Genomic DNA, 27,260 nt, shown 5'->3' on the forward strand with positions numbered 1-27,260 from the left:
TTATCTCTTGCTATTTGATAGAATCCACGATGCCACGCATCTAAACAAGATGTCCAGGACCTCCGGCAGAAAAATACACCAACAACATTAAAGGTCCAGCAGTTTATTTCATTGTACACATGGGGTACTTTTTTACTCCGGTGTGCACCAAACCCATCATGAGTGTTTGCTGCTAAAAAGCAAATTTTTCGTTTTATCTGACCATAGAACCCAGTCCTGTTTGAAGTTCCAGTAGTGTCTGGCAAATTAATATGCTGGAGTTTGTTTTTGGATGAGAGCATTTTCTTTTCTTGATTTTTTTTCTTGAAACCCTCCCAAACAACGTCTGGTGATGTAGGTGCTGTCTGGCCATTTTTTTTAGGCTTTCTGACCCCAAGACTCAACTAATCTCTGCTATTCTGCAGCTGTGGTCCTTGGAGAGCCTTTAACCACTCAAACTCTCCTCCTCACTGTGCATTAGGACAATATAGACACAGGTCCTCTTCCAGGAAGGTTTGTAACATCTTTAGTTGATTGGAAATTCTTAATTATTGCCCTGATGGTGGAAATGGGAGTTTTCAATACTCTTTTTTGAAAGCCACTTTCTATTTTGTGAAGCTCAACAATCTTGTTCTGCACATCAGAACTATATTCTTTGGTTTTACTCATTGTAGTGGATGATTAAGGGAATTTGGCCTTTGTTTTCCCTCATTTTTATATTCCTGTGAAACAGGAAGCAATGGCTGGATAATTTCATGTTCATAATCACCCTGGTGAGCTACAAATGATAAATATGAATGGGAATATACTTCAATATACTTGAGTTATTTTACTCATAAGAATTTCTAAGGGTACCATTAATTGTGGCCAACATGTATTAGAGAAAAACATTTATTTCATAATGAGATTCCCCCCCCCCATTTTAAATTCAAATTTTTTAATGAAAGTTTAGATTTTTGTACATTTTTTAAATAAAAGATCAATAGGATTAACAATGCAGATTTATTTTCACAGCCTTTTTTGATCATATTTACCAAGGGTACCAACAATTCTGACCCCGACTGTATATATATATATATATATATATATATATATATTTGTCTGGTGAGTAAACTAAAAAAATTACTAGCCAATGGCGATTAAATTGACAAGGTGTCCGTAGAGGGTTGTCAGAACAGACAAATTTTAAGTGACAATGGCGGCAGAACGGATCACCCCTCATTCAAACCCTAAACACGGGTTTTACTAGAACAGATCTTCAATTCAGCCCCAATGCAACAAATGCAGAAAAACTAAAGTGCAACACTAAACAGAAACACAAGTGTGTGTTTGTATGCACTTCACCTAGTTTATTTCTTGCTCTTCTCCGAGCAAGCATCTGTGCTAACGCCTTTCTCTCCGAGCCACGGTGAAAACCATCCTCTCTAGGCACTGTTTTGACACTCCTCGCCTGGTTGCCATGGAGATTGTCTTTACATGCAGACCGATACACACTCCACAGACACAAACACACTCACAAACACAAACACAAAGTGACACACATGAGAAACCCCCGGGCGTCCTGAAAGGTTGTGGCAAATATTCTTAGCAACCTGTGTTTGTCTAATAATTACAGCCCTGAAAAATCACACGTGATTCAGCTTGCAGGGTGGTCTACAGTATCCCCCACAGACAGGTCAAGAAGAGAGAGAGAAAGAGAGAGAAAGACACTGCAGGCTGGTCAGAACAGCACTGAACGATTCCCTTCCAACTTAATATTCATCTAATGCAGATTAACTCATCTGCATATAACAAAGCCAATGATTTCCTTCTCTTGTAGACGGTTCATTAGTATTTATTCCTTTGCTGAATGTCTGAATTTTTACAGACATGTCCTGAACATCTATGAAATGCAGACTTATGAAACAGACATGTGCTGAGGATTGAATATTTGAGTCCTCGTCGTTTAATGTTGGAATAGCACTAGTGACATTCAATATGATGCTCCTGACCATGACAACAAAGGATGATGAATAAAAACTGGAATTGAATGCTAGCATATACAGCTTACTGCAAAGTATATCATGCTAAATGCTTACAGTTTTTAATAAACAGCCTTTGAAACAGCACGCAGTATGTTACACTGCTAATGACTTGATGTTGATAATACAAATGATGCATTAGGACTTGCGTTTACTGACCTAATAAACTCTTTTGGAGTCAAGCAAAACGTCACCGGGCCCACTCATCGTTTTAATCATACGCTAGATTTAATTATATCGCATGGAATTGATCTTACTGATATAGATATCGTACCTCAAAGCGATGATGTTACTGACCATTTCCTTGTATCGTGCATGCTGCGTATTACTAATATTAACTATATGGCTCCGCGTTATCGTCCGGGCAGAACTATTGTTCCAGCCACCAAAATTTAGCAGGTATCATCTCAGGAATAAATACAATCATTTTGTATTTAATAATAATAATAATAATTATTGCTGTTGTTGTTATTCGTGTTATTATTATAAGTATGTAAAAATGTTGGCCGTCTGATCAAATCATGCCTTAAGAAAAATATGTTAATTTTGGCTCATTTGGCAAATGTTTTTAATAAAACTATTAAAAACATTTTTTGTTAATCGAAATAAAGCTAAAATAAAACAAAATACAAACACTGGATGAAAAACTTTGGATGAAAAAATTTGAAAATAGCAAGTAACTGAAATAAGTTACTGAAGCACTAAAATTAGGCCTACTACAAATAAATAAAACTAAAACTAAACCTGAAATGAACATAAATTTAACCTAAATATTAATACTAAAAGAAACATTTAAACTAAAAATGTCACTGAAAATATAAATATATAAAATAGCTAATTCAAAATAATAATGCACACTATAATAGTATAAATATAATAATAAAATAAATCATTATTTTTGCATATTGTGCATTTTCACAGCTGTAGACTGTAAAAAAAATAAAATTGAACTTGCAAATTTTGTTCCAATACATTTTTTTATATATATATATATAAACTAAACTAGTAATATAATAATAATATAGTTTATAAGAAAGTACTTTTTCAGTCTTTCTACTAACTCTTAAGTTTTAAGTTTAATTCATTGTAATTAGCAGTTTCTTTGTAATTATTTGTGAAATTTAATAGCAAAAAGTAAAAATCATTTAAAGTAATTGTTTTCAGTGTAGTAGGTAATAATGATAATGATAATATGGGTATACAGAAATGTACAGTACACATAATATGCTGCACAAATATGGCAGCATCAAGCGTTAGTAAGCGTTAGTTCTGGCAGGTCACGTTAGTCAAGCTCGCATCAGCTGACTCTCAGCTGATCCCCATCTACCTATAGGAATATGACACCTATCTAAGCATTCATATTCATATCATATACAGTAAGGTCCCTCAGTATTATCAGCAGTTTTCGCATTGCTCAATAGCAAATTACCCTCCTCCATCCCCAACTCCTCCTCTGTCAGTCAGGATTCAGCCTTCTGATTCTCCTTTGAATCAGACTAATTCTAAATGTGTACATTAAATTATTGAACTTTAATGATATATGCAATACATTCATGTTGGTTCTGTTCTGTTTACCCTGGGGGGTTATCGCTGCTCTCCCTGCTCTTATCCATGCTAGGCTGCAATGATACATGTTTCCTTTAATAAACATGTAACATTGGGTGGCGATTGAAACAGCTGTGGCTCTGGTGTGAACAGGGGAAGTTGATCCTAATCCAGTTTAAAAGTCACTAAGAGTACATAATTAGGCGGCACACGTCCTTTTTTAAAACCCAAACAGCTTCCTCAATCAAAGGGCTTGAGATTAATAATATTCTGCTATCTAGACAATTTAAATTCACTCCCTTCATCGGAACCAATTTTTTCAAACCACAATCCATCCTTCCAAAAAAAAAAAAAACCCCACCTTCATTAAAGGGATAGTTCACTCAAAAATGAAAATTCTGTCATTAAATAATCCCATTAAATGACTTCCATTCATCTTTGGAACACAAATTAAGATATTTTTGACGGAATTTGAAAGCTCTCTGACCCTCCTCCCATAGACAGCAATGTAATTACCAGGATCAAGGTCCAGAAACGAGATCGGTAAAATAATCCATGTGACATGGCACCAGGGTGATGCGGATGAGACGAAATGTTGAATAAAGTCGTTACTTTTGTTTTCTTTGTGCACAAAAAGTATTCTCGTAGCTTCGTAAAATTACGGTTGAACGTCTGATGTAACATGGATTATTTTACCGATCTCCTTGCTACATTTCTGGACCTTGATCATGTTAATTACATTGCTCTCTAATTCATCAAAAATATTTTAAAGGGGTCATATGATGCTGCTAAAAAGAACATTATCGTGTGTATTTGGTGTAATGAAATGTGTTTATGCGGTTTAAAGTTGAAAAAACACATTATTTTCCACATACTGTACATTATTTTTTCTCCTCTATGCCCCGCCTTTCTGAAACACATCGATTTTTACAAAGCTCATCAGTCTGAAAAGCGAGGTGTGCTCTGATTGGCCAGCTATCCAGTGCGTTGTGATTGGCCGAATACCTCAAGCGTGTGACGGAAATGTTACGCCCCTTACCATATTGTGATGCCCTGTCCGGCCGGAGCGTAACATAAAACCCTGTCTGCATTTGTGATTGGAGAAATGACAATCAACAAGTGCTACTCAATACTGCCCAAAAAATTCGCATTTGAATCGTCAGTGGAAAATTCTTTAAATATAAAAAATTTACTTACAGTCTGTGAGTCTGAACAGCCGGCATTGTAGTCTACTCTACCAGGATCAGGAAACAGTCCTCCATAAAATGCGCTGGATACATTTGAATATTTGGGTTGAAGTGTTCTGGAACAGTGTTGTAAATACAACTTAACCACTGATTTCTAGTCGTGTCCTCTTTTGGAAGGCCAAACAAAGTAGTTTCGCTTTCACAACAAAAAAGCATCACATACTGCGGCCTTGAGTGAGCCGCGGCCTAGAGTATGCGGAGGCCGGCTTGAGTGAGCAGTGGCAGGCGGGCTTGAGAACGGCACGGCCGGTGGATTCGACAAAGAAGTGTCCGGCGGGCTTGCGGCAACCACATGTGACGACCCCGGGCTGGACTCCGCTTCATCCACGGTGAAAGCTGATTCGGCGATCCACAGCGCAAAGTTGATGTATTTCCTCAGCGACCAGCACGGATCAGCTCTAGGCATGACGAAGCGGATATTGTCCTCTTTTGGAAGGCCAAACAAAGTAGTTTCGCTTTCACAACGAAACACAGCACCTTCATGACATGGCGGCGGTTATTATGACATGGTTATTATAGTTTTGAAGTTTAAAATTTGTTTTATTTTAATATCGTTTTCAAATTTGCTATAAAATTCAGTTTAGTTTTTAGTAGTTTCCTTCATAATTTTTGTTAGTTTTAGTTTAGTTTTTATTTTGTGAACGCATTTTTATTTAGTTTTTATATCGTTTAGTTTCAGTTTTAGTTTCAGCTTTAAAGTTTAGCAGAATTAACAGATCCTTTCCAGAGTGCAGGCCAAAGAAAGACGTAGGCATAATTTAACCTTAGTGAGGCAAACATATAGCGACACAAAATGAACGCATGCTGAGATTGATTAGATAGTAAAAGTATACAAATAAACGCCAAAGAAAGCAGGCAAGCCTTTTGTACTAAATGAATCTACACAAGTCGCGCTTAATGTCATATCCAATGATACGTGTTGAGATATTTAGTATGAAAATAAATGTAGCCTGATTTGGTTATATGTCTTTTCTTATTTAATAATAATCATGATATTGTAACTGGTGTGTCTTGCTCACTTTATCGTGAACACCCGTGCATCAATCAAAACTGTGACTAATGAAATTCAATAATAACGGCAAACGCATTTAACAGTAAAGGCTTATATTTGATTATTCTTTTCATTTATGAAGAATTATAAGCGTGTGTATGATGTGATTTAGCCAATGCACATTTGTTCAAAAGCCTGGCAGAGTGATCACAAGATGCTAGGCAAAAGTTTTGTTGTTTACAGAAAGGATGCGCGTTCTCATCTTTTTTCTGTTAATTATCATGTTGCGCTGCATGTCTGTTTTTCTTCAAAGCACCAACTTAGAATGACTAATGTTGGTTTGATTGCTTGTGATACTTGAGAAAATAAGTAATCTTGCTTACCTGATGTAATAGATTTAATGCGAGTGCGGTTCGGGTCGCGACCTTTGTCAAATGGTTCTCGTCTGGTACAGAATTAAATTCGTTTTTCAATAACTGTTGTTATTTTAGTTTCGTTTTAGTTTTTCAATTATTTTGATGTTTTTATTTTATTTCAGTTTACGAAATAGTTTTTTCATCAATCGTTTTAGTCTTAGTTTTCATTTATGAAAATAACCTTGTACCGCCCAGCACTAGTTCACCTTGAGCACTGCAAATCAGGATCTTCAGGTGCATTTGAAAATTGCAGGCTGAACGTAAGAGGGTCTGTGATCAAATTGAGATACAGTAAGTGACCTCTCACTCATTTTCACAAAAAAATTAACGCGACAAGCAAGGAAGTCAACTTTGACAACAGGAAGCTGTTGATTATGATCACAGCTTCATCAAGCAGGGTAAGACACTACATAGTACTTTAAAATTGGCACTGCTTGCTGACAGTGGCAAAAAACCCACTAACACATCAACTTTTAGAGTTCAACTTTTGTGTAAACTTAAATTCTTGTTCCTCCTTTCAAATAACAGCTTACCCACATATTGAAACAAAATGAAGATGAGGAAATAATTACAGAAGCTTAATTTTTCATTTAATTACTACTAGTAGAAGCAGTAACCTTTAACCAAGTGAAAAACATAGCCATTTGTGTTCTATTGATCCTGAGTGGCATTAAAGGGAATCCAATCAATCAACTAATCAATTGATCAATCAACCAATAATAGTCTGCATGTCAGCCCGTGTCATTTTCCAGATCCAGGCTTGGTTTGCCCAAAACGCCCACAATTATTTAATGTTTTCCCCCCTCCATTTTTTAAATGAATCACAGTGTTTATCCTCTACAACATAAATGTCAAGTAAGTATTCACCAAAAATAAAAAAAAACATCTAATCAATCATCATTAAAATACAAACATCCATTTATCCATAGTAAAATAGCCCCAGAGCAAGTCTTCAGCTGTCACCCTTCCTCTTCTATGACAGAGTTGAGAGGTCACACACATTTATTTTGAGGAAAAATGTGACAGTAGGCGCCTCTGCAGCAAATTTAATTAAATTTTTCCATTTAGAGGTCATGTGTGAACAGGACTTGTTGTTGAAATGAATTTGGCTCGGGCAGTACAGGATGTCTGACTAATAGTCTTATATTGGTGCAAAGTGTGAAAAAATCCATAGTTTTACATGGTGTCTATGCCAGACGTGGATGATGGGAATGGGATGCAACATGACTAAAGACAATAGAAGTTATTATAAACAGTGATTCTGATAAACTGGAAGCGGCGACTGCGAGAAGCAAGCGACAAATCTCAGACAGTAAACTGATGCCTTGTACTAATTATGACGTATTCACACAATGGAAAAATGATTTGCAATGGTTGCTTTGTTGCATCTTGTGTAGACAGTCTTTACATATTGCAACGTAAAAAACCTTAAGACTAACAGAAAATTCTTTGTGTAAAACATGGAAAGTTGTTGCTTTTGTGGAAAACATGCTGTATCTTTTTACCAGTTAAGTTTTTTTTCCAGCAATTATACAGCAATTTAATAGTTTCCATGTGTGAAAGAGGCTGATAATGTAGGCTTTTTCATGGATGTGTTTGAAGGAAACCACTCACTCACAAGCTAAGAGCTCTGCAGCGCAGTCAGGTTAAGAGAAGCAAAGACACACACATTCTATTCATAGTAAACAAGCACAAAACACTCATGGAAGTGGAGCTTTTGCACCCAGTTATCTAATTTAAACATAAACAAATTAACAAGAGGCTGCTTCAGAGACCAGGATCTTCTTGCTTTTGTCTGCTAGTAAAACTTATCTAATGCAGAACAGCTTAACTTAAACTTAGCAAAGCAAAACGTAACTACAGCTGTCAAATTATGTAACATGCAGCACTACAACACTACTGTACATACTGTTCAAATGTTTGGGGTTAATACGATTTTTTTACATTTATTTATTTTTGATAGTTTTCTACATAAGGCTGCATTTATTTAATCAAAAATGTACATTAAAAATAAAAATAAAAATAACAAAATTTTATCTGAATACATTTTAAAATACAATTTATTTCTGATGGCAGCAGTCATTACTCCAGTCTTCAGTGTCACATGATCCTTCAGAAATCATTCTGATATGCTGATTTGATGCTCCAGAAACATATTATTGTCAATGTTGAAGACAGATGCGCTGCTTAATATTTTTGTAGAAACTGTGATACATTTTTTTATTTTATTGATGAATAAAAAGTAAAAAAAAAAGCTTTTATTTGAAGCTGAAATCTTATAGCATTATAAATGTCTTTACTGTCACTTTGAACAATTTAATGTGTCCTTGCTAAAAAAGAAGTATTCATTTCTGTCAAAAAAAAATAAAAAAACTGACCTTTTCTTGCTGACCTCAAACGTTTGTCTCAAACTACTGTATTAAAATCAGTGAAAACATGAAAAGCAGTCAAAGGCTTTTAGATTATAGGCTGCATTCCTCTAATCTCACAAGACACGCTGCTAATCCTTAAGAATCAACCTGTTGGTTTAATCCCATCAAGTGGCTGTGACTCCTGAGGACAACTGACCTCTGCTTGACTCGCTGCTGTTTGCTTTGTGACTGAGGCATTATGGGTGAATTGACATGGAAGAAAAGCTAAAAGTAAGTTTGTTTCAGACTAAAGTGTTTACAAGTCAAACTTTTGCTTTAGTTTGCTTTAAAAGCTTTCAAATGCATGTAAACATACTTGGCGTACTTGTAGCACTTGAACAGGCTTACCAGGTGAAGGAAAAACAATCACGGTCACAACGCATACCTTCAGGGCTTCCCGTCCAGGCCACAATGGCTGGTCCTGCTTCCACTAATACTACCTTAATATTGATCTATGGACTGACCAGCTGTTCCAGCATTTTCCAGCACAAACACACAAATGTAAGTAATTGTAGTCTCTCGACATCAGGACTTGCTATTCAGAGCGCTGGAATGCAGTCTCTCGGGACCGAATGACTAAAGCCTTTGTGATTAACTCGACGACATGTTTTAATGGCTTGTGCATCAGTAACTCTAGCCAGTCTGTTTCGGGAACATTACAGAACATCCAGACAAGATTTAAAGGGGACTATGCGCAAGTGCACCTAGGGCAAAAGCTGCTTTAAATGCAAAGGATGGTCACACCAAATGCTGATTTAATTTAGTTAATAGTAGTTAATTGATAAAGAAAATCTATTTAAGACATTATTTTTGACAGCATCCTCATTTTACAGCATTTTTACACAGGTGCCTAAAACGTTTAACAGTACTGTAGCTTTGCAGGTATAGGTTTCTTGAAGCATCTTGGAGACATTGCCACAGTTCTTCTGGATTAAGTCTGTCTCAGTTTGTTCTGTTTCTTCGTGTCATTTCAGACAGACTGGTGATGATCAGATCAGATCTCTGTGTGCAGCACTGGCTGTTATCAGACTCCTTGTGCAAACAAAAATCTCACTGGATTATTACAATTAATGGCTAAGTCAATGTTTGCAGCAAAAGAAAAAAAATGTTTTAACTGGTGAAAATACTAGTGTTCTAATAATTTTGGAAAATCTTTATTGTCACATTTGGTCAATTTAATGCATCCTTGCTGAATAAAATATTCTGACCAGTGGCCACTCTTTTCTATATAATGAAAGTGGACAGGGAATATGAAATGACAATGAACAACATAAATTATGTTGAATGATGTTCAACTGATTGTGTTCCACAGAAGAAAGTCATACGGGTTTAGAACACCATGAGGGTGAGTAAATGATGACTATTTTTATTTGGTGAACTTCCCTTTAACTATTGACAGCAGTCAAAGCTGGGGACCAAATCTGCAGTGGTGCTGTCAAGATGTGAGCAAAACAAATGGGTTTAATAAGAACACAGAGATGGAAAAACAGCTCTGGCTCTGTGCCTGCCTCCCTTCGCTGCAGTGTTCAGGGAAACCCATCCGAGGATCCATTATCAGAGCAAACAAGGTGGCAGAGAGTGAGCTGCCCAGAGTCTGATCAGTATTGTTGAAACATTTAGAGAAACATGACCAGTAGATTCGAGATCATGCATAAATAATGTGGAAGCCGAACCCAGCCCTGCAACCACCAATTTGGAGTGTTAATCGCAGTGTAAAGAAAGAAAACAGTAGGGTAGAGACCTATGAAGTCAACAGGCAAGATATAGTGCTTCTTAAAGGGATAGTTCACCCAAAAAAGAAAATTCTGTCATCATTTACTGAAGTTTCTTTCTTCCATTCAGTACAAAAGATGATATTTTGAAGAATGGTGGTAACCAATCTGTTGACGGTAGCCATTGGCTTCCATTGTATGGGGAAAAAACGAAGTAAAATGGCTACTATCAGCTGTTTGGTTACCAAAATTCTTCAAAATATCTTCTTTTGTGTTCAACAGAAAAAAGAAATGCATACAAATTAGGAACACATGGGGGGTGAGAAAATTGACACAAGGTTCATTTTGGGTGATCCTTTTAAAGGGGTCGGTCCCATATATGTTAAGTGCCTTTAACTACTATGTACTTCCGTCAAAAACCTATTGGTTTTTATTGGAAACATTTTTGCTGCTTATTAAAGGGATAGTTCACCCAAAAATGAAACTCCTGTCATTAATTACTCACCCTCATGTCATTCCAAACCTTAAGTCCTTCGTTCATCTTCAGAAAAATAAATTAAGGTATTTTTAATGAAATCCGAGAGCTTTCTGACCCTGAATAGACAGCAACACAACTGACACATTCAAGACCCAGAAAGGTAGCTAGGACATTGTTCAAATAGTCCATGTGAAATCAGTAGTTCAACCGTAATTTTATGAAGCTACGAATACTTTTTATGTGCAAAGAAAACAAAATAATGACTTTATTCAACAATTTTTATATAATCTTAATATACAATCTACTTGGAGTAGCAAAATCATCTTTGAATTAAAAAAAATTTATTGTTTGGTTTGTCCATTAAACATGGCCAATACTCCATAAAATATGGCCAATATAGACGATGCAACCGGTCATATGCCCAAATATAACATAAAAAAAATTTTTAAATGATTTTTTTTATGATAAACTCCCAACCATGATGACAGCTGTGCTCCAGCTTATGGGGTGTACTGTACTTTAATGTCTAATATAATTAATTTTTTAACATTCTTCAATAACCTGCACTACATTGTGACGAGTTCACAGGCTGCACTGAACAGTTTCATGCATCAGAATGAAATGCCTAAGGATCTTGTTTAAAATAAATACTAAGAAATTTCTTATCAGCCAATACGTCACAGTTACTGCATTGCTAAAGCTGCTTTTGCAGCCTAGTTTCATTAAATGATCTGGTTGGACTGGGGAGGAAGTTGAGTTCACAACTAGATTTTTTTCCCAAACTGTGCAGCCCGATTTCAAACTGCATGCGTGCCACCCAAACATCTGACACTGATATGAATGGGAGCGGCTTTCTCCAGGTATTATAGACCTGTTTGGACGGCACATGTCCAAAAGCCTAATAGAGAGAATGTTAATGGAAAAAGGCTGAGTGAGATAATGGGAGATGAAGAAGTGGAGAACAGAGGCTTCAGTGTGCCCCGTTTCGCTCTCTCCAGACGGCCAGCGCTCGAAGAAGACTGCTATAGAGAAACGGCAGCGAAAAGAAAGAACGAAATAAATAAATGAGTGCGCTGGGTATTCCAGCGTGACCCTGGCAACCTTTCTACAACAGACTCCCTGTGAGTTATCAAAGGACTGACGTTCTGCTCTCCCACACAGAGGGGGAAAAGACGCTCGCTGCCTTGGCTGGCATTGCTTACACAGGAACTAGAAAGTGGCTAAAGGTGCATTATAGACCAAGAAAGACAAAGACTTTGACTCACAAACAAGAAGAAAAATGACTCCGACACACGCCTCAGTCAAAACAACATAAAAAGAATGCTGCTTCTATCTAGTTAACGTCCTCAATGACTAAAAACAGATACTGGTCCACGTTTCACGCACTTGTTTTGCTGCTCCGTAACAAAGAGAGCTCAGAGAGGGACACATTCCAGGCAGAAAACATCTGGGATAATTATGAGAAAATTACAGCTGAAATATGTGTCAAACAACGTTGTTTTGTTCCAGAGCTTCAGAGACTAAAGCACTCAAAAACAAACACAAATGATTGGATAAGCACTACTGAGCGATTATTTTCATTGATTAAGCTTGCTTAGGTGCCACATTTTCACATTAGCCAGGACAGCGACTGCAGAGGAGTGACTTAGTGGTTAAAGATCTCAACTGAAAACTGAACTGTAAAAGGTTCAACAGCAGCACCAATGTGCTTACCAAAAAAAAAAAAAAAACACTTGTCTGTATAATAAGTGTACTAACAAGTCAAATTGGGTTAAAACATTGCTAAATGACTAGTTATACTAGTCATTTAAGTTCAATGACTATGCTCACTGGGCATTACTCAACGTTTTATAGCATTTTAAGCAATTTTATAACAGTTTTAGTCAAAGATGATACTGCATGAAATAAATAGTATGCCATCACATTTATTAGTTATTATAGAGCCCTATGATTTCTGCAATGTGGAAAACGCGGTTGGAATCCTGGAATCCACGGTTTTTCCAGCCTCTGGTGCTTCAACATATGAGTACATGAACACATGAATATAAACCTCTAGAACTGCTCTGAGAGTCATTTCATTAAAGGGGTCATATGATGCGATTTAAATTTTTCCTTTCTATTTGGAGTGTTACAAGCTCTTGGTGCATAAAGAAGATCTGTAAAGTTGCAAAGACTAAAGTCTCAAATCCAAAGAGATATTCTTAATAAAAGTTCAGAGTCAGCCACACCTACCTAAAACGGCTCGTTCTAACACGCCCCAACATGTCTACATCACTATGTGGGAAGATTTGCATAACGCCACCCAAATGTTCACGCAAAGAAACAAAGCGTAACTTTTATTCTCACTGTAATATTGTTGCCACTGCCGCCATGTCATGAAGACGCTGTGTGCTTCGTTGTGAAGCAAACTACTTTGTTTGGTCTTCCAAAAGAGGATGATATCCGCTTCGTCATGCCTAGAGCTGATCTATGCTGGTCGCTGAGGGAATACATCAACTTAGTGCTGTGGATCGGATCGGCTTTCACCATGGATGAAGAGGAGTCCAGCCCGGGGTCGTCACATGTGGTTGCCACGCCTTCGTTGAGTCCGTCGGCCGCGCTGTTCTCAACCCCACCGCCTCTGCTCACTCTAGCCCGGCCTCAGCTCACGCTAAGGCTTCCGCTCATGCTAGGCCGCCGTGTTTTTTGTTGTGAAAGCGAAACTACTTTGTTTGGTCTTCCAAAAGAGGACACGACTACAAATCAGTGGTTAAGTTGTATTTACAACACTGTTCCAGAACAGTTTAACCCAAATATCCAGATGTGTGCAGCATATTTTATGGAGGACTGTTTACTGATCCTGGTAGAGCAGACTACAATGCCGGCAGTTCTGACTCACAGTCTGTAAGTACGTTTTCATTTTCAAACGCGAGTTTTGGGCAGTGTAGAGTAGCACTTGTTGTTTGTCATTTCTCCGATCACAAATGCAGACAGAGTTTTATGTTTACACGGCGCGATGCAACGCAACGCATAAAAAGACAGTATAAGTCATTATAATCAGTAATTATGTCCCCACTGGATGCAACAAATGCCTCGTTTGTAATGGGTTTTAATGTTTTTGTCTCGTTGCTCCGGCCGGGACACGGCATCAACAGTATGGTGAGGGGCGTAACATTTCCGTCACACGCTTGAGGTATTCGGCCAATCACAAAGCATTGGATAGCTGGCCAATCAGAGCACACCTCGCTTTTCAGACCGATGAGCTTTGTAAAAATTGACGCGTTTCAGAAAGGCGGTGCATAGAGGAGAAACAATAATGTACAGTATGTGGAAAATAATGTTTGTTTTTTTACTTTAAACCGCATAAACACATTTCATTACACCAAATACACAAAATAATGTTCTTTTTAGCGGCATCATATGACCCCTTTAACATTTTACCATTTTGTTTGAGAAATATATCGTCATAAAGATCTTCACAGCAACCCGTCAAAATGAAAGTTCGGTTTAACGTGATGAAACTGTGAAAGAAATATATTACTTATTGTAATGATACTACTACTAAAAAAATATTATTAAAACATTATTTTTAAGAAACATTTTACTTTTTTATTTACTGATTAAAATAAAACCGAATTTGAGAGAATTTTTTTTTATTTCATAGGGCCTTAAAAATGTCATTTTTGTTAAACTTTTAATAAATTGCTGTTAAATTGTGTATGTTTCATGATTTCAATTAGTGTGACATGCTTTTTGATTAATACTTTTTAATTTAACCATTAAAACAGAGTCTAGAAAAAAAATGGAATCCAGAAAAAATTAAACAGGAAAAAAAGGATTTTGGGGGAAAAAGAAAACGGAATTTGGCAAAAAATTGAATGGATTTTATGGCTATCATTATCTTACCTAAAGCAGAAAAAAAACATTTAAAATGACGTTAACATATCAATCAATCAATCAATCAAGAAATAAATATACTTTTATTTAAATAAATACATTTTTTGTTCTCTTTCTGTAAACAAACATGCAAATAAATCTAGCATTTCACCATTTTTTTTCTTTCTACAGAAAGCAGAAAAACTATTTTAAAATTGTTTATGCATATTGGTGATCACTTAACATATAACTTAAAAATAAATAGTATAATAATATAAATATTTAAATTATTTCTTGTTCTCTCTCTAAACAAAAAAAAACCTGTTCGCATTTTCTCTTTTCTGCATTTCACTTCTGCTCTAGCTTGTGTGCAAATCTAGATTGAAACTAAAACTTAGAATCGTGCACAGCAAATATTGTATTATTTATGATAATCAGCATGTGATGCACCTCATTTGTAAGTCGCTTTGGATAAAAGCTATCAGCTAAGTAGCTAAATATATAATGGAAAGCTACAGTATTGGTTCTAACAATAAGAAAACAATAATGCTTGATGTCACTATAAAGTATAAAGGCTTAGACTGAGAAGACATTTATATAATTAGTCATTCAAAACATTTTACACAATCCATCATTATAACTATTATGCAACCTGATACCGCTTTGGAAATACAATAGGCTATTCCATTATTTGTCATGCAATAAAGCAATTTCTCCAGATACTAATGTACCTCTCATACCAAGACAATCCCACAAGTCTAAATGGGAGAGGTTTTAATATGGCAAAGCTGATGCAGAATGCAGAACTGTATCATAAAAAGATAAACATCACTAAATGGCTCGTAACATGTAAGGGGCAGCTGAATAATGGCTCGGAGCAAGAGATCATTTTAAAAGACATCCGACAAGACAGAAGCACCTCTGACCTCCTTTTATCTACCCTGTCTCTCCTCAGGAGCAAAAACAACGATTACAGGCCACTGAGAAACACCAGAAAGAATCAATCCTACTAGAGAGAAAATCAATGGAGGAAATGACAGGCTTTCCTTGATTTGATGCCATTGTTCATGGCTGTGTTCATCTTAACGCCTTTACAAAAGTATCAGAAATTGGCTTGAATCTACCAACATGCTGAAAATATAAAACCTCCATGACAAAGTTGTTTTTGTCACATCCAATGAAGTGCACATCTGGACATTGGCTAACCTTTAGTTCTTTAATTAAAGTCAGACTTTATTATTGGCCAGCCATCAAGTCATATTTACCAGACTGCTGTTAAACAAACATATATAAGACACAGCAGTTTAACTTTGTTAGTCTTTTTTTTTTTACACCAGAAAGCTTGTAGCCTAAATATAAAGTCTGGGTTTGGCCTGGAAGTATTTAGACACATCAATATCATAATCCACCATCCAAATCTGACATTCAAAAGCAATTATTTTTGGAATATTATGATCCAGTCTTTAAAATGACAACAATGATATAAATGAGTTGCTTTGAAACAGTGGTTCATATATATCCACCCATCTTTTTGATCCCATCTTCATATGAAAATGTAAAATAATCAGTCTCAAAATAGCTGACCTAGTCTGTTTAGCTAGCACTTAAACCCCTGTTTTATCCTCAGGAATCGATGCAAACTGTATAAAATCCCAGACAAAAAAGAAAAAGAGAAAAACGTTAAAGAAATACGCTTCCACTGCAAAAACAAAAAAAAAATCATCAAGACACCCCTTAAAAAGTCTTGATGTTCGGTCACAGAAAGCTACAAATAGGCTTTTGTTAATGCTCTCTCTTCCTAATCAAGAAAAACACCCAGAAAATGGTTGAGCTAAACACCAGGCAATTAACTTATTTCATAGGGTCTTTCCACCATCCATTACTCCATATATTTTACTCTTTTCCCCACAGTGAGTACGCCTGGGGTCTGATTGTGTGCAGTACTCTAGTCTAGCAAGCCATTGACGGAGGGGATGGGCAGGGAGAACTGTTTAACAAAATGAGGCCATACATCAATCAATAACCTCACCAAAAGCCAGCCAAAGGCCCTCTATAGGATTCAAACAGTCCACCCCATGCTTTCCAGTATATTATTCAACTAGCCCAATAACGTCTCTGTCTTTTTCAATCAATGTACACGGTTGGATCGTAATATATCAATATGAAAGGTTGGATGTTGTTCTGGCAAAATAACAGGCTTGTTTGGTAACCTCAAAACCAGGGTTTTTGCTAAAGGATTAAAAAGACAAATGACATAAACAACTCATGTACGACATCTGATTGCACAGAAACCATGCTGGAGGCTTCTAAACCAATGCAGCATAATGAACATTTACAGAAGACTTGGGCTGAGTGATATAGCTGAATAAAAATTGCAATATTTTTCCGTTTTTCAACTAAAATTGAAACCATTAAAAACATATTTGTGAACCATATTTCTGAAATGAGGCTGAAACAAAACAATACAATTTAAATATCAGATGAATTAGAATTAGAAATAGTGCCTTGACAGTAAGTTTAAATTGAAGCACTAAAATTACTCAATGGAAATAAAAATTTCAATCTGAACTAAAACTGAAATAAAGATAAACTAAAAACCAAGTAGTATTGTTTTTGGGGAAATAAATTATAAAAATGACAAACTCACATACCTAGAAATTAAACTAACATCAAAAAGAAAACTGAAAATACAAAAAGAAAAGCTAATTCTAGATTTTACTAATATATAAATAAATAAATAAATGAATAAATAAATACTTGTATAAATAAAACTAAAATATCACTGACTGAAATGCCTTAAAAGGTCAATTTTGTTCGGCTGTTACAGCTAAATAGCAGTTGTGGCTAATTAGATTCAAAATGTTTAATGAAAGAAATATAAAAGACATAGATCTGGTTCTGTTTAAAAGTTATTTTCCACACTATTTTTCACCTCAAGGAAAAAAAATACTTGATCGTTTTATTAATATGCACAAAATACAGTAATATGCACCTAAAAAGAGTTACCAAATCATTTTGAAGCATTTATGAGATTCAATGATGTTCCAGATATACAACTAACAAATATATTGCAGATATTTTGCATATCGCTCAGCCCTATTGATTACCCAGCAGCCCTTGAGGACATTTTTCAGATACTGTGGAATCTGAATGAATGATGCATTATTCATGTCACTGGAGAACAAAAGTGGGCTGTTAAGCAATGATGGTATGCTAGATTAGTCTTCATTTGAGGCATAATTTGGCTCTAACAAAAGCCACTCAACATACCTCTGTGCAGGAGGCAACAAAGCAGATGCATACACAGGTTTCAGCTTCTCATTAAAACACCTGCACTGCCCCTTTAAGGCAGAATTTCCTGTTTTCGTCAGTTTCCTGTTGCAGCCTGATAACGGGCCTCATTCAGCAAAGCAACAACAGCACACGGCACTATTATTCCCCGTGTTATTGCCTGGAATCAGTGCTACCTTAATCCAGAGAAAGCTCCATCACCACCTGTAGTGCAGAGAGTAAGACTTTCTGGAGTATGTGAAAGTGAAGAACTCCACTACTTTTAGCAGCAGGAATGGATGCAATCTGTTGAGGTTGTGAGCTGCTAGAGCACACATATGCCAGCTGAGACAATCAGACAGGGTCCAAATAAAACAGTTTATTCCTGCTGTTAAACAGCAACACGTAAGTGTAATGTTACTAGGGATGCACCGAATGTTCGGTAACCCGAAATTATTCGAATAAGTGAAAAGACCGAATAAACTGTACCGAACAATAATAACGTGACGCGATCAAATAGCAACCAGCGTAGAGTGAAAGGCGCAATGCAACAAACATGTCAGCAGTGTGGAAGCATTTAATACTGTTCGAGAAAGACGTAAAAAATCATTACACGCAAAGACAGCGAGAGACTGTTTAGTGCTGCATCACATCTCTTCGATGAGAAGAGGAAGGGGTGATTGTTGTTGGTTACTGTATGATGATTGAAATGGCCTTAAACAATTAGTAAATAACCTGCAGAACGTTATGTTTTCTAATATACGCACGAATTGCATGTATTCTGACAGCGCTGCACGAGCTCGTGGCGGATCTGCTTGTTAACCAGGGTTCAAAGCGCGAGGAAAATCTGCGCTCAAACAGTGTTATTCGTGCAGTCACATTTTTATGATTTTTTACAAGGCACGTGACAACGCGATACATGCGACGTATTCGTAATGAGACTCATTTATAAATCTTCTATCATCCAAAAGAAGCGATGAGGTCTTCCTGCACGCGCGTTTCCGCCAAGATAAAAGAAAAAGCAAGAAGTATTGTAATTTTACTGTTGTTCTGTAAAATAAAATAAAAAGTAAGACAATAATAATGATAATAACAGTGGTGGACAGTAACGGAGTAGTTTTACAAGTATCTGTACTTCACTGGAGTAGTTTTATTTTGAGTAACTTTTACTTTTACTTCACTACATTACAAAGCATAAGATCGTACTTTTTACTTCACTACATTTCATAAAACATATCGTTACTCCTTATAATTATTACTTATTACTCACGTGCTCCGATACGCAGAAGCGGTGTCTGATTCAAGAACGAAATGATTCTTTTCAATTAACCTTTTAAATCGGTTCGCAAATCGCACCAAACGATTCATTGACAAATTAGAATGATCCGATTGCAGCTGTTCTTGAGTTGACAACTCACTGATTCAAACGAACCATATTCCCCACTGCCGTAACGTTAACAGTTTTATTAAAATGCTACGCATTTAGCCATATGCGACATCTGTTTTTATATTGTTTATCAACAGTATACATTTTTTTATTGTTTAGATTAACTAGCCGAGTAGAAAGATATTAATTTTTATTCATAACCATACTGAAAATAAGTAAATATCGTTAGCTGATGCCAACTGTCTAGCTAACAAGCTTGCTGGTGCTAAGCTGAGGTAATGTTTAGATATAAAGTCCAAATATTTTTATTCAACCACCTAGATAGATTACATCTGGGGGGAAAGAAAGGATGGGATGTTCAGAACATGGTAACTACAGTAATTATCAAAGTGGCAAGTGATGCCCGCAGGAGGCATTTGGCCAGGGGTGTTTTTACACCACAGACAAGGTTTGAGAAGAAAAAAAATCATTATGATTATGAAATCTAATTATATTTTCCTTAAAATGTTCTTCCTAACTTCAGGCCTTATTCTCATGTCATATATAACTGTGATGTTCTGCAAAACAACAAGCTTTAAAACACTTTTTTCTTACTGGTGAAAATCAGATGGTCAGATCTGTTTTCTCTCAGGTGCATCGCAGTGTAAGCTTCACAGTGAACATTACTACATCACTCTCGTCAACGTAGTCCATATCAACAACAAAAATATATCTTGACTCCATATAGTGGTTATTTTGGGAAAATCACAGGTATTTTTAAAAGATATGTGCTAATATAAAATTAAATTAAGTAGCCTATATAAAATTGCCAAATAAATCTATCTAGCAGTACTTTTTTACTCAAGTACATAAAAAATTGAGTACTTTTGTACTTTCACTCGAGTAAAATTGAAAAAGGAGTACTTTTACTGGAGTAATATTTTATTATTATATGTATCTGTACTTTTACTCAAGTACTTGATTTGTGCACTTCGTCCACCACTGGATAATAATAATTTCAGCAGCTCTGTTAATACATTTATTATAACATTCACACATAGTGTTCAAATTGGGATCTGTAATATTTACTTTCTAAAGTTTTAAAAGAAACTCAGCAACTTCTGCTCAGCAAGGCAGCTTTTATTTGTATAGTAAAAAAATACATGCCTGATTCAAGAAGGGGGTCTGACGGCCAAAAAATATTATTTTACTCACTTATTAATTTTAAGTTAAATTGTGCTTTGTTGGTATAGTGTCTGCTAGAATGTTAAAAAATGTTCAGTGTTAAATATTTTTAAGTTGTTGTTTTGTAATTGATTTTTTCTTTGAAAAGCAAGACAAAACAGTAAAAAGCACATTTTGGCTATTTAATTTGTGCAATGGTGAAAAAAATTGGCAAAATACATGGGAAAACAAAATCGAAAAAGCGTATTCAGTATTCAGCCTTCGGCCCAGTGTTTCACTTTGTTCGGTTTCGGCTTCGGCTAAGAATTTTCATTTCGGTGCATCCCTAAATGTTACATTACGGTGGATCCTGTTCTGGTATATTTTCTTCATGGAAAAATGACTGCAATCTATATTATCCCCTAAAGAGGAATTATGTATATGTCTAATTTGTCCCCTTCCTGCTTTTCCTCCATTCTACCTCAGATTAAGTAAAACTTTCATTTTCTATGCAGTTTTAGGATCTGATCATCACATCTAAACCCGGAACTTCTCACTACTGAAATGAATCGCAAACCAGGCCTCAAATCCGCTCTGAACATCAACTTCCACCAACAGTCCTACGTGAACCACCTCCCTCCCCTGAAATTGCTGTAGCTTTTCCTGTGTTTGAGAGGATAAGAGAGTCTGCCCACGCCTGTCTGGACTCACAAAGCTCTTAATAATAAGGCCGCTCTATAAACTAGATGTGAATGCTAAACTATCGGCGAGAATACAGATGGTACAATGAACAATAAATATTCATGCAAGCAAACATGCAACAACATTAGCATGTAAACAACAGCAGACATGGTTTCAGAAAGCTCAGTCTTTTTTCCTTCCTTTCCCCCACAAAACAACTCAAATTTGCACACTTTAAACACTTTACTCTATGAATGCTTTTGCATTAGATAACACAGCTAGTGCAAAGATAGCAAAAGCAAGCTATTCATGCAGAACATGGGGTCATGAACTGAGAAACCAAAATTCCCTTTTGATATAAGAGGTCATTACTATAAAAACATCCTGAAACTTTACGCTAAAAATGGCTTACATTGAAGCCAATCTGCCAAAACAACAAGTTGTGGAATGTGCCACTTTATGATTTAATAGTGTGGCTAAACACCGCATCTGCAGAAGAAGATCAATGCCTGCTTTTACATCACTGCCAGTACCTCTACTAGGATACCTGTGTGAACTTGAGGGGAATTGACTTCATCAACAAAAATTGACCTCAAAACCAGTTAGTTAAAAATAATGGCACATAATGACCATGAACCGTAAAGTCAGCATCATATATAGCATTATTTGTTTACAGACGCCAGTTGATTTGATAATTAGCTATAGTTACTATTCTAATGCAGGGATTCCCAAACTTGCTTTGTCAGCAGAGCCCATTTGACATAAAATATTACATATAAATACTTGAGATTTTAAGTTAGTATTTCTTAAAAACTTAAAAACACATTTTTTCACAGTGCTCTGATGTTGATTAATGGTAAGATGTAGGAAAGTAAACAAATAAATATTTTATGTATTTTTCCCCATATAAATGATTTATTTTAATTTGATATTTTTATGATTTAATTAATTATTAGCTCTTTATCAACTCCCCTGCAGTTCCCTCATGATCTCTAGTTTGGAACAACTTGAGCGAATGCAACAAACTCATACATTTTAAGTGCGGCAAAAGTGCTTTTTGGGGCCACTCATGTACAAAAACGAGTCATGAACGTACTCATCAACTTGTACACATACTTGTCTTCATAGCATTTGACCCTTTTAGTTCACTAAACTACCTACTGCTTTACAAAAACAAGCTTACAGCACAAACATTTACAAAGAAACACACTTACACTCCTCCAGTGCTACAAAAGGCCTCTGTCTACCTTGAACAGTGATCGAGGATCAGTATTGATACCAAAGCAGAAAAGACTAATGAGGCTGTAATCAAGGGATTAGCCTTTTAGCCCACCTGAGCTGGGCTCTGGTGGGCTGATGTTCACAGATGTTCCCACCTGATTTTTATTAAATGTCTGCTATGAAAAGGTCAACATGCAGTAAAAAAGTTTTATTTTTCAAGCATTGCTACTGCGATCATCTTTATACTAGGAACAGAAAGGGACCCTGTCAAACACAGTTTAGTAACACAGGGCAAACCCCCGGTATCAAATCCCCTTGACGTCAGTGAGATTACACAGTGTTCACTTCAGATACAGCATGCCTTCGGTATGCCTCCATTAGGATCAGGCAAACCTCATGCTGGGAATCTAGCACCTGCAGAGCAAAGTATCTTGCAGTTTTGGTCACAACTGCATGTTTGAAAGCACAAAACGCAACTTTGCTTTGCTCTTTGTTGACCACATGAACAGTCTGAAGCGATGGCGCTCTGATAACATTGGTCATTATGTGAATGTGCCATTGTCTCAAGAATAGAAATTCAGATGTGAAAGTCACCAAAACACAGAGGAACACGAACATGTGACTCTCATACAAAGGACACTGTGCACCACCTGACTAACCATGCAGTCTGCAAGAGAGATAGCTCTTAAACCAGCAGAAGTGAGCCGTCAGCAGCTGGAAAGCCAATGGCATGCTGTATCAAAGTGCTGACGGTGCCCAGAGGTGACTCTGCAAGCAGTGAAGCAGTCCTCCTTTCAAGGAGAATCCATATCAAAACATTGGATGAGAAAAAGACATTTACTACTTCAGCGTCATGCCAATAACAAGCACACTTTTATGCACAATTCCCGACAGAAATGCAATCTTCTAAGACTGGTTTCTAATTTCTTATGCCTGCAGGCATCCAAACCCTGCTCGTCCATACTTTTATACACAGTGTTGGCTACAACCTACTATAATTCATTCCAGAAAACCCAATATTGAAACTGTGCCCGCAGCTTTTAAATTGGTGTACTCTGTCACGCTAATTTATAACGCAAAGAGTTCTGTCTCTCCTTGCTTTCACACGTTTTAGGCACTTACCTTGATGGAGTTTGTACTGAAACGAATCTTCCTGCTGGGGGGTGGTTCATCTTCCACAGGCAGCCCAGGAATTTCCGAACAGCTGGATTCTGGTTCATAAGTATCATCATCCTCAGCCTCCTCATCTTCATCCAGCTGACTCCCACCAGAGTCCTCTCCGATCCCGCTATACGCGCTGATGTCCACCAGGTCTGCTTCTGAGATATCCTCTCTGTAGGATTCCTCCTCGACGCAGGCCTGTCCAATTTCCTCCTTTCGTTCTGAGGGCTCATGGCTGTTGGTGGCCTCTCCATTTTCCAGAGAGGCGTGAACATCCGCCTGTACCAGTCTGCTCCCTGCATCTGGTGCTCCTGGTGCTGCATGCTCCTCTGGTTTGGAACCCTCTTCTGACCTGGACTTATCTAAATCTGTACCAGCAGCCACATCCTCGGATGGTTTGCCTTTGGGTCCATCAGCTTGGATGCTTGTTCTACTCTTCGGACTCCCAGGTGCAGCCTCTTGGTCATTGCGCTGAGCTCCCTCCTCTTGGTTCTCTGTCGGAGGGGAGACTCGTGTCTTTCTAGTGACAACTTTGGCGCTGATTCCTCCCACCTTGGCCGGGGTAGAAGGCAGCGGGGAGGTTGAAGACGGTCGGAGTAGGTTGTTGCGCTGGTCGGCCCGTTCAAACACTGCACTCAATTGGCTGACTGTTGGGGATACTGCATCTGCGCGACAGTCCCCCGCATCCAGTCTGTCCAATGACTCTGTGCTGCCGTTGAAGCGCACCACCACATCCAAACGGCTGTCTTGGAAGCCCGATGCCCGCTCTTTCTTTAACAGGATTCGATTAGTCGCAGCCTGCTTCTCCTGCAGGTGACGCTGCTCAAATATCTTCCGTGTCTCCTGTAGCTTGGAGGAGCTTGTGGTTGGTCCACGGGAGCTGCTACCATCGAAGCGGCTAACTCGCTCTGACACAGTCCCGCCGAGTTTGAGCAGCGCGCTGTGATCCACATTCTCATTCAGACTGCTCGCTCTGGGGAGGGAGAGTCGGATGGACTGGTCTTTGGCCTTCGACGGATCCTCTTCTTCCCCAGGGGAACCCATTTGCATGAACATATTCTTGATGCGGTGCACATTGGAGCCGTACTTGCAGCCCCGGCCCTGGGGTCGAGGTTTCCCATGCTTACTTTTACGGTTTACATAAAAATTTCACAAAAACAAGAGTAAATGAAGATGCAAGAGCAATTTTAAATATACAACCTTTAAAAAAAAGGTACAAACTAAACATCACAACAATATTTAAAGACTAAAGGAAACAGTTTACGCAGTGATGCAAAACACTTCCGTAGTGACTCAAATTTCCTTGAGATGCACGTTGAGGTGTGTAGACTACAACTTACATAACAGCTTTCAAACCTTTTAAACAAAAATAATTAATTTAGGTATTTAAATGGGGCTGATAGCTGTGCTTCAGAGCTGGCAGACCATCTTAGACCGGCATCAAAGCCTCTTAAGGTGACCAAGCTGGTTTTTATAACACATTAGCTGGTCAAAATTCAGCAAGAAAATGAACTAGAGCCCAGATACCATGTTACAAAACACAGCTCTCAGCTTAAGCTGGATTTTCTTACAGGGCTGGATCTCTGTAGACAACGAATTGATCTTTCTGTCAGATAAAGGAAGTCCGATCATGAACGAAACCGTAAACAGTGACAGGAACATGAGACACTTTCAAGTCATTTGATATATTAAACGGGTCATGAATTCTTGGGAAATCCCATGCACACTGGCATGGGACAGGCAGGCTTTTTGTGATCCCATGCTGCTGCTGCCAGTAGATTACTTATCTTGGCAGCATGAATCAACCAGCCTTTAGGCACCGAAACATCGGCCGTCGTTTTAATACCGCTTCATGTCGAGATGTTCCTTGTGTGCAAGACAGACTATATCGCTAATTAAAAAACTGTAAGATATATCGTTTCTGTGTGAAGTAGTGTCAACTGATTGAAGCAGCAGCCTGTAAAAACATCACATTAGGACCCAGCGGAGCGAGCGGGCCGCGCTCTCCGCAATGATGCCTCGACTTCCTGCATCCTCCACCGTCCAAATAACGGTTCTGCCGTTACAATCAAACAAAAACAGCAAAAGCACCACATACAACAAGTCGCGCTCTCCTTAGAAACTGGACGTACCTTGTGTCTCGTGTTCATCGAAGACTCTGTCCTTTAATCGACGGAAATTCCTTTCGTTCGCGAATCCATTGTGTCCACGAGCCGTTTTAGCCGGATCATGAACGAAACCGTAAACAGTGACAGGAACATGAGACACTTTCAAGTCATTTGATATATTAAACGGGTCATGAATTCTTGGGAAATCCCATGCACACTGGCATGGGACAGCCAGGCTTTTTGTGATCCCATGCTGCTGCTGCCAGTAGATTACTTATCTTGGCAGCATGAATCAACCAGCACCGAAACATCGGCCGTCGTTTTAATACCGCTTCATGTCGAGATGTTCCTTGTGTGCAAGACAGACTATATCGCTAATTAAAAAACTGTAAGATATATCGTTTCTGTGTGAAGTAGTGTCAACTGATTGAAGCAGCAGCCTGTAAAAACATCACATTAGGACCCAGCGGAGCGAGCGGGCCGCGCTCTCCGCAATGATGCCTCGACTTCCTGCATCCTCCACCGTCCAAATAACGGTTCTGCCGTTACAATCAAACAAAAACAGCAAAAGCACCACATACAACAAGTCGCGCTCTCCTTAGAAACTGGACGTACCTTGTGTCTCGTGTTCATCGAAGACTCTGTCCTTTAATCGACGGAAATTCCTTTCGTTCGCGAATCCATTGTGTCCACGAGCCGTTTTAGCCCTCTTGATTCCCCCCCACGAGCTTGTGTCGCGCCTCCCTCTCTCCCTCTCTCTCTCACACACACACACTCTCTCTCTCGCTCTATATATATACCCTTGTGCACTTCTCTCCTCTTCACCGCTATAGTACACAGAAGCATCGCAGGTTATTTTAGCACAACAAATAGAGATTTACACTGGTAAGGTGGCAAAAACGGAACAATAGATTTGCACAGTAGTAGCATAAAAAGGTGTAGTGGCGTAAGCTGGTAGGATATGTACATTAATTCCCATATTAATAAGTAGTTGTAGCATTTTTTAGATGTAGTACAGCAAGTTAGAGATATTTTGTCAAATCATGCCATATATAGCCTACATTCATTCCCGTTTTAATAAACTACTTAGAGATCATGTGTATAGAGATTTTTTCTTTGTCTACCTTTGTTTCCCTTTCCTCTTCATTTGTTTGTTTACTTCAACACATTTAAGATATCAACACACGCTTTGGTGCTTTTAGACTTAAGCTCTGCATTTGATATGGTTGACCACAATATTTTGATTTCCAGGTTGGAGAGCTGTGTTGGGTTTCAAGGTGTTGAAATGCTTTTCAATCCTTTTTAACAAACAGAAATTTGAGTGTTTCCATTGGCCAACATCCTCACGCCCACTTGCTTGTGGGGTGCCACAGGGCTCAATTCTTGGCCCCGTTTTTATTTTCTATATTTATGCTACCAATGGGTGCTATCTTTGAGAAATATGGAGTGTCCTTTCATACGCGGACAGAGGCGGACAGTAACTAAGTACATTTACTTGAGTATTGTACTTAAGTACACTTTTTGAGTATCTGTACTTTACTTGAGTATTATTTTTTCTGGGAACTTATGACTTTAACTTCACTACATTTGAAAGACAAATATTGTACTTTTCACTCCACTACATTTCTATCAAG

General features: G+C 37.7%; 1 protein-coding gene across 1 annotated transcript in view; it reads right to left on the reverse strand.

Moving 5' to 3' along the window:
- Window positions 1-25,372, reverse strand: part of ppp1r9ba (protein phosphatase 1, regulatory subunit 9Ba) — a 50,307-nt gene extending 24,935 nt beyond the window's left edge. Inside the window, exons 1-2 of the mRNA XM_016271936.1 lie at window positions 25,365-25,372; window positions 23,480-24,644 (exon numbers count right to left, since the gene is read on the reverse strand). Of these exons, the coding sequence (XP_016127422.1) occupies window positions 23,480-24,644; window positions 25,365-25,372 (1,173 nt within the window). The remainder of the gene's footprint in view (window positions 1-23,479; window positions 24,645-25,364) is intronic.
- Between the last annotated feature and the right edge of the window lie 1,888 nt (window positions 25,373-27,260).

The sequence above is a fragment of the Sinocyclocheilus grahami genome, unplaced genomic scaffold (genome assembly GCF_001515645.1).
Source record: "Sinocyclocheilus grahami isolate Dianchi unplaced genomic scaffold, SAMN03320097.WGS_v1.1 scaffold66.1, whole genome shotgun sequence".
Classification (NCBI taxonomy): domain Eukaryota; kingdom Metazoa; phylum Chordata; class Actinopteri; order Cypriniformes; family Cyprinidae; genus Sinocyclocheilus; species Sinocyclocheilus grahami.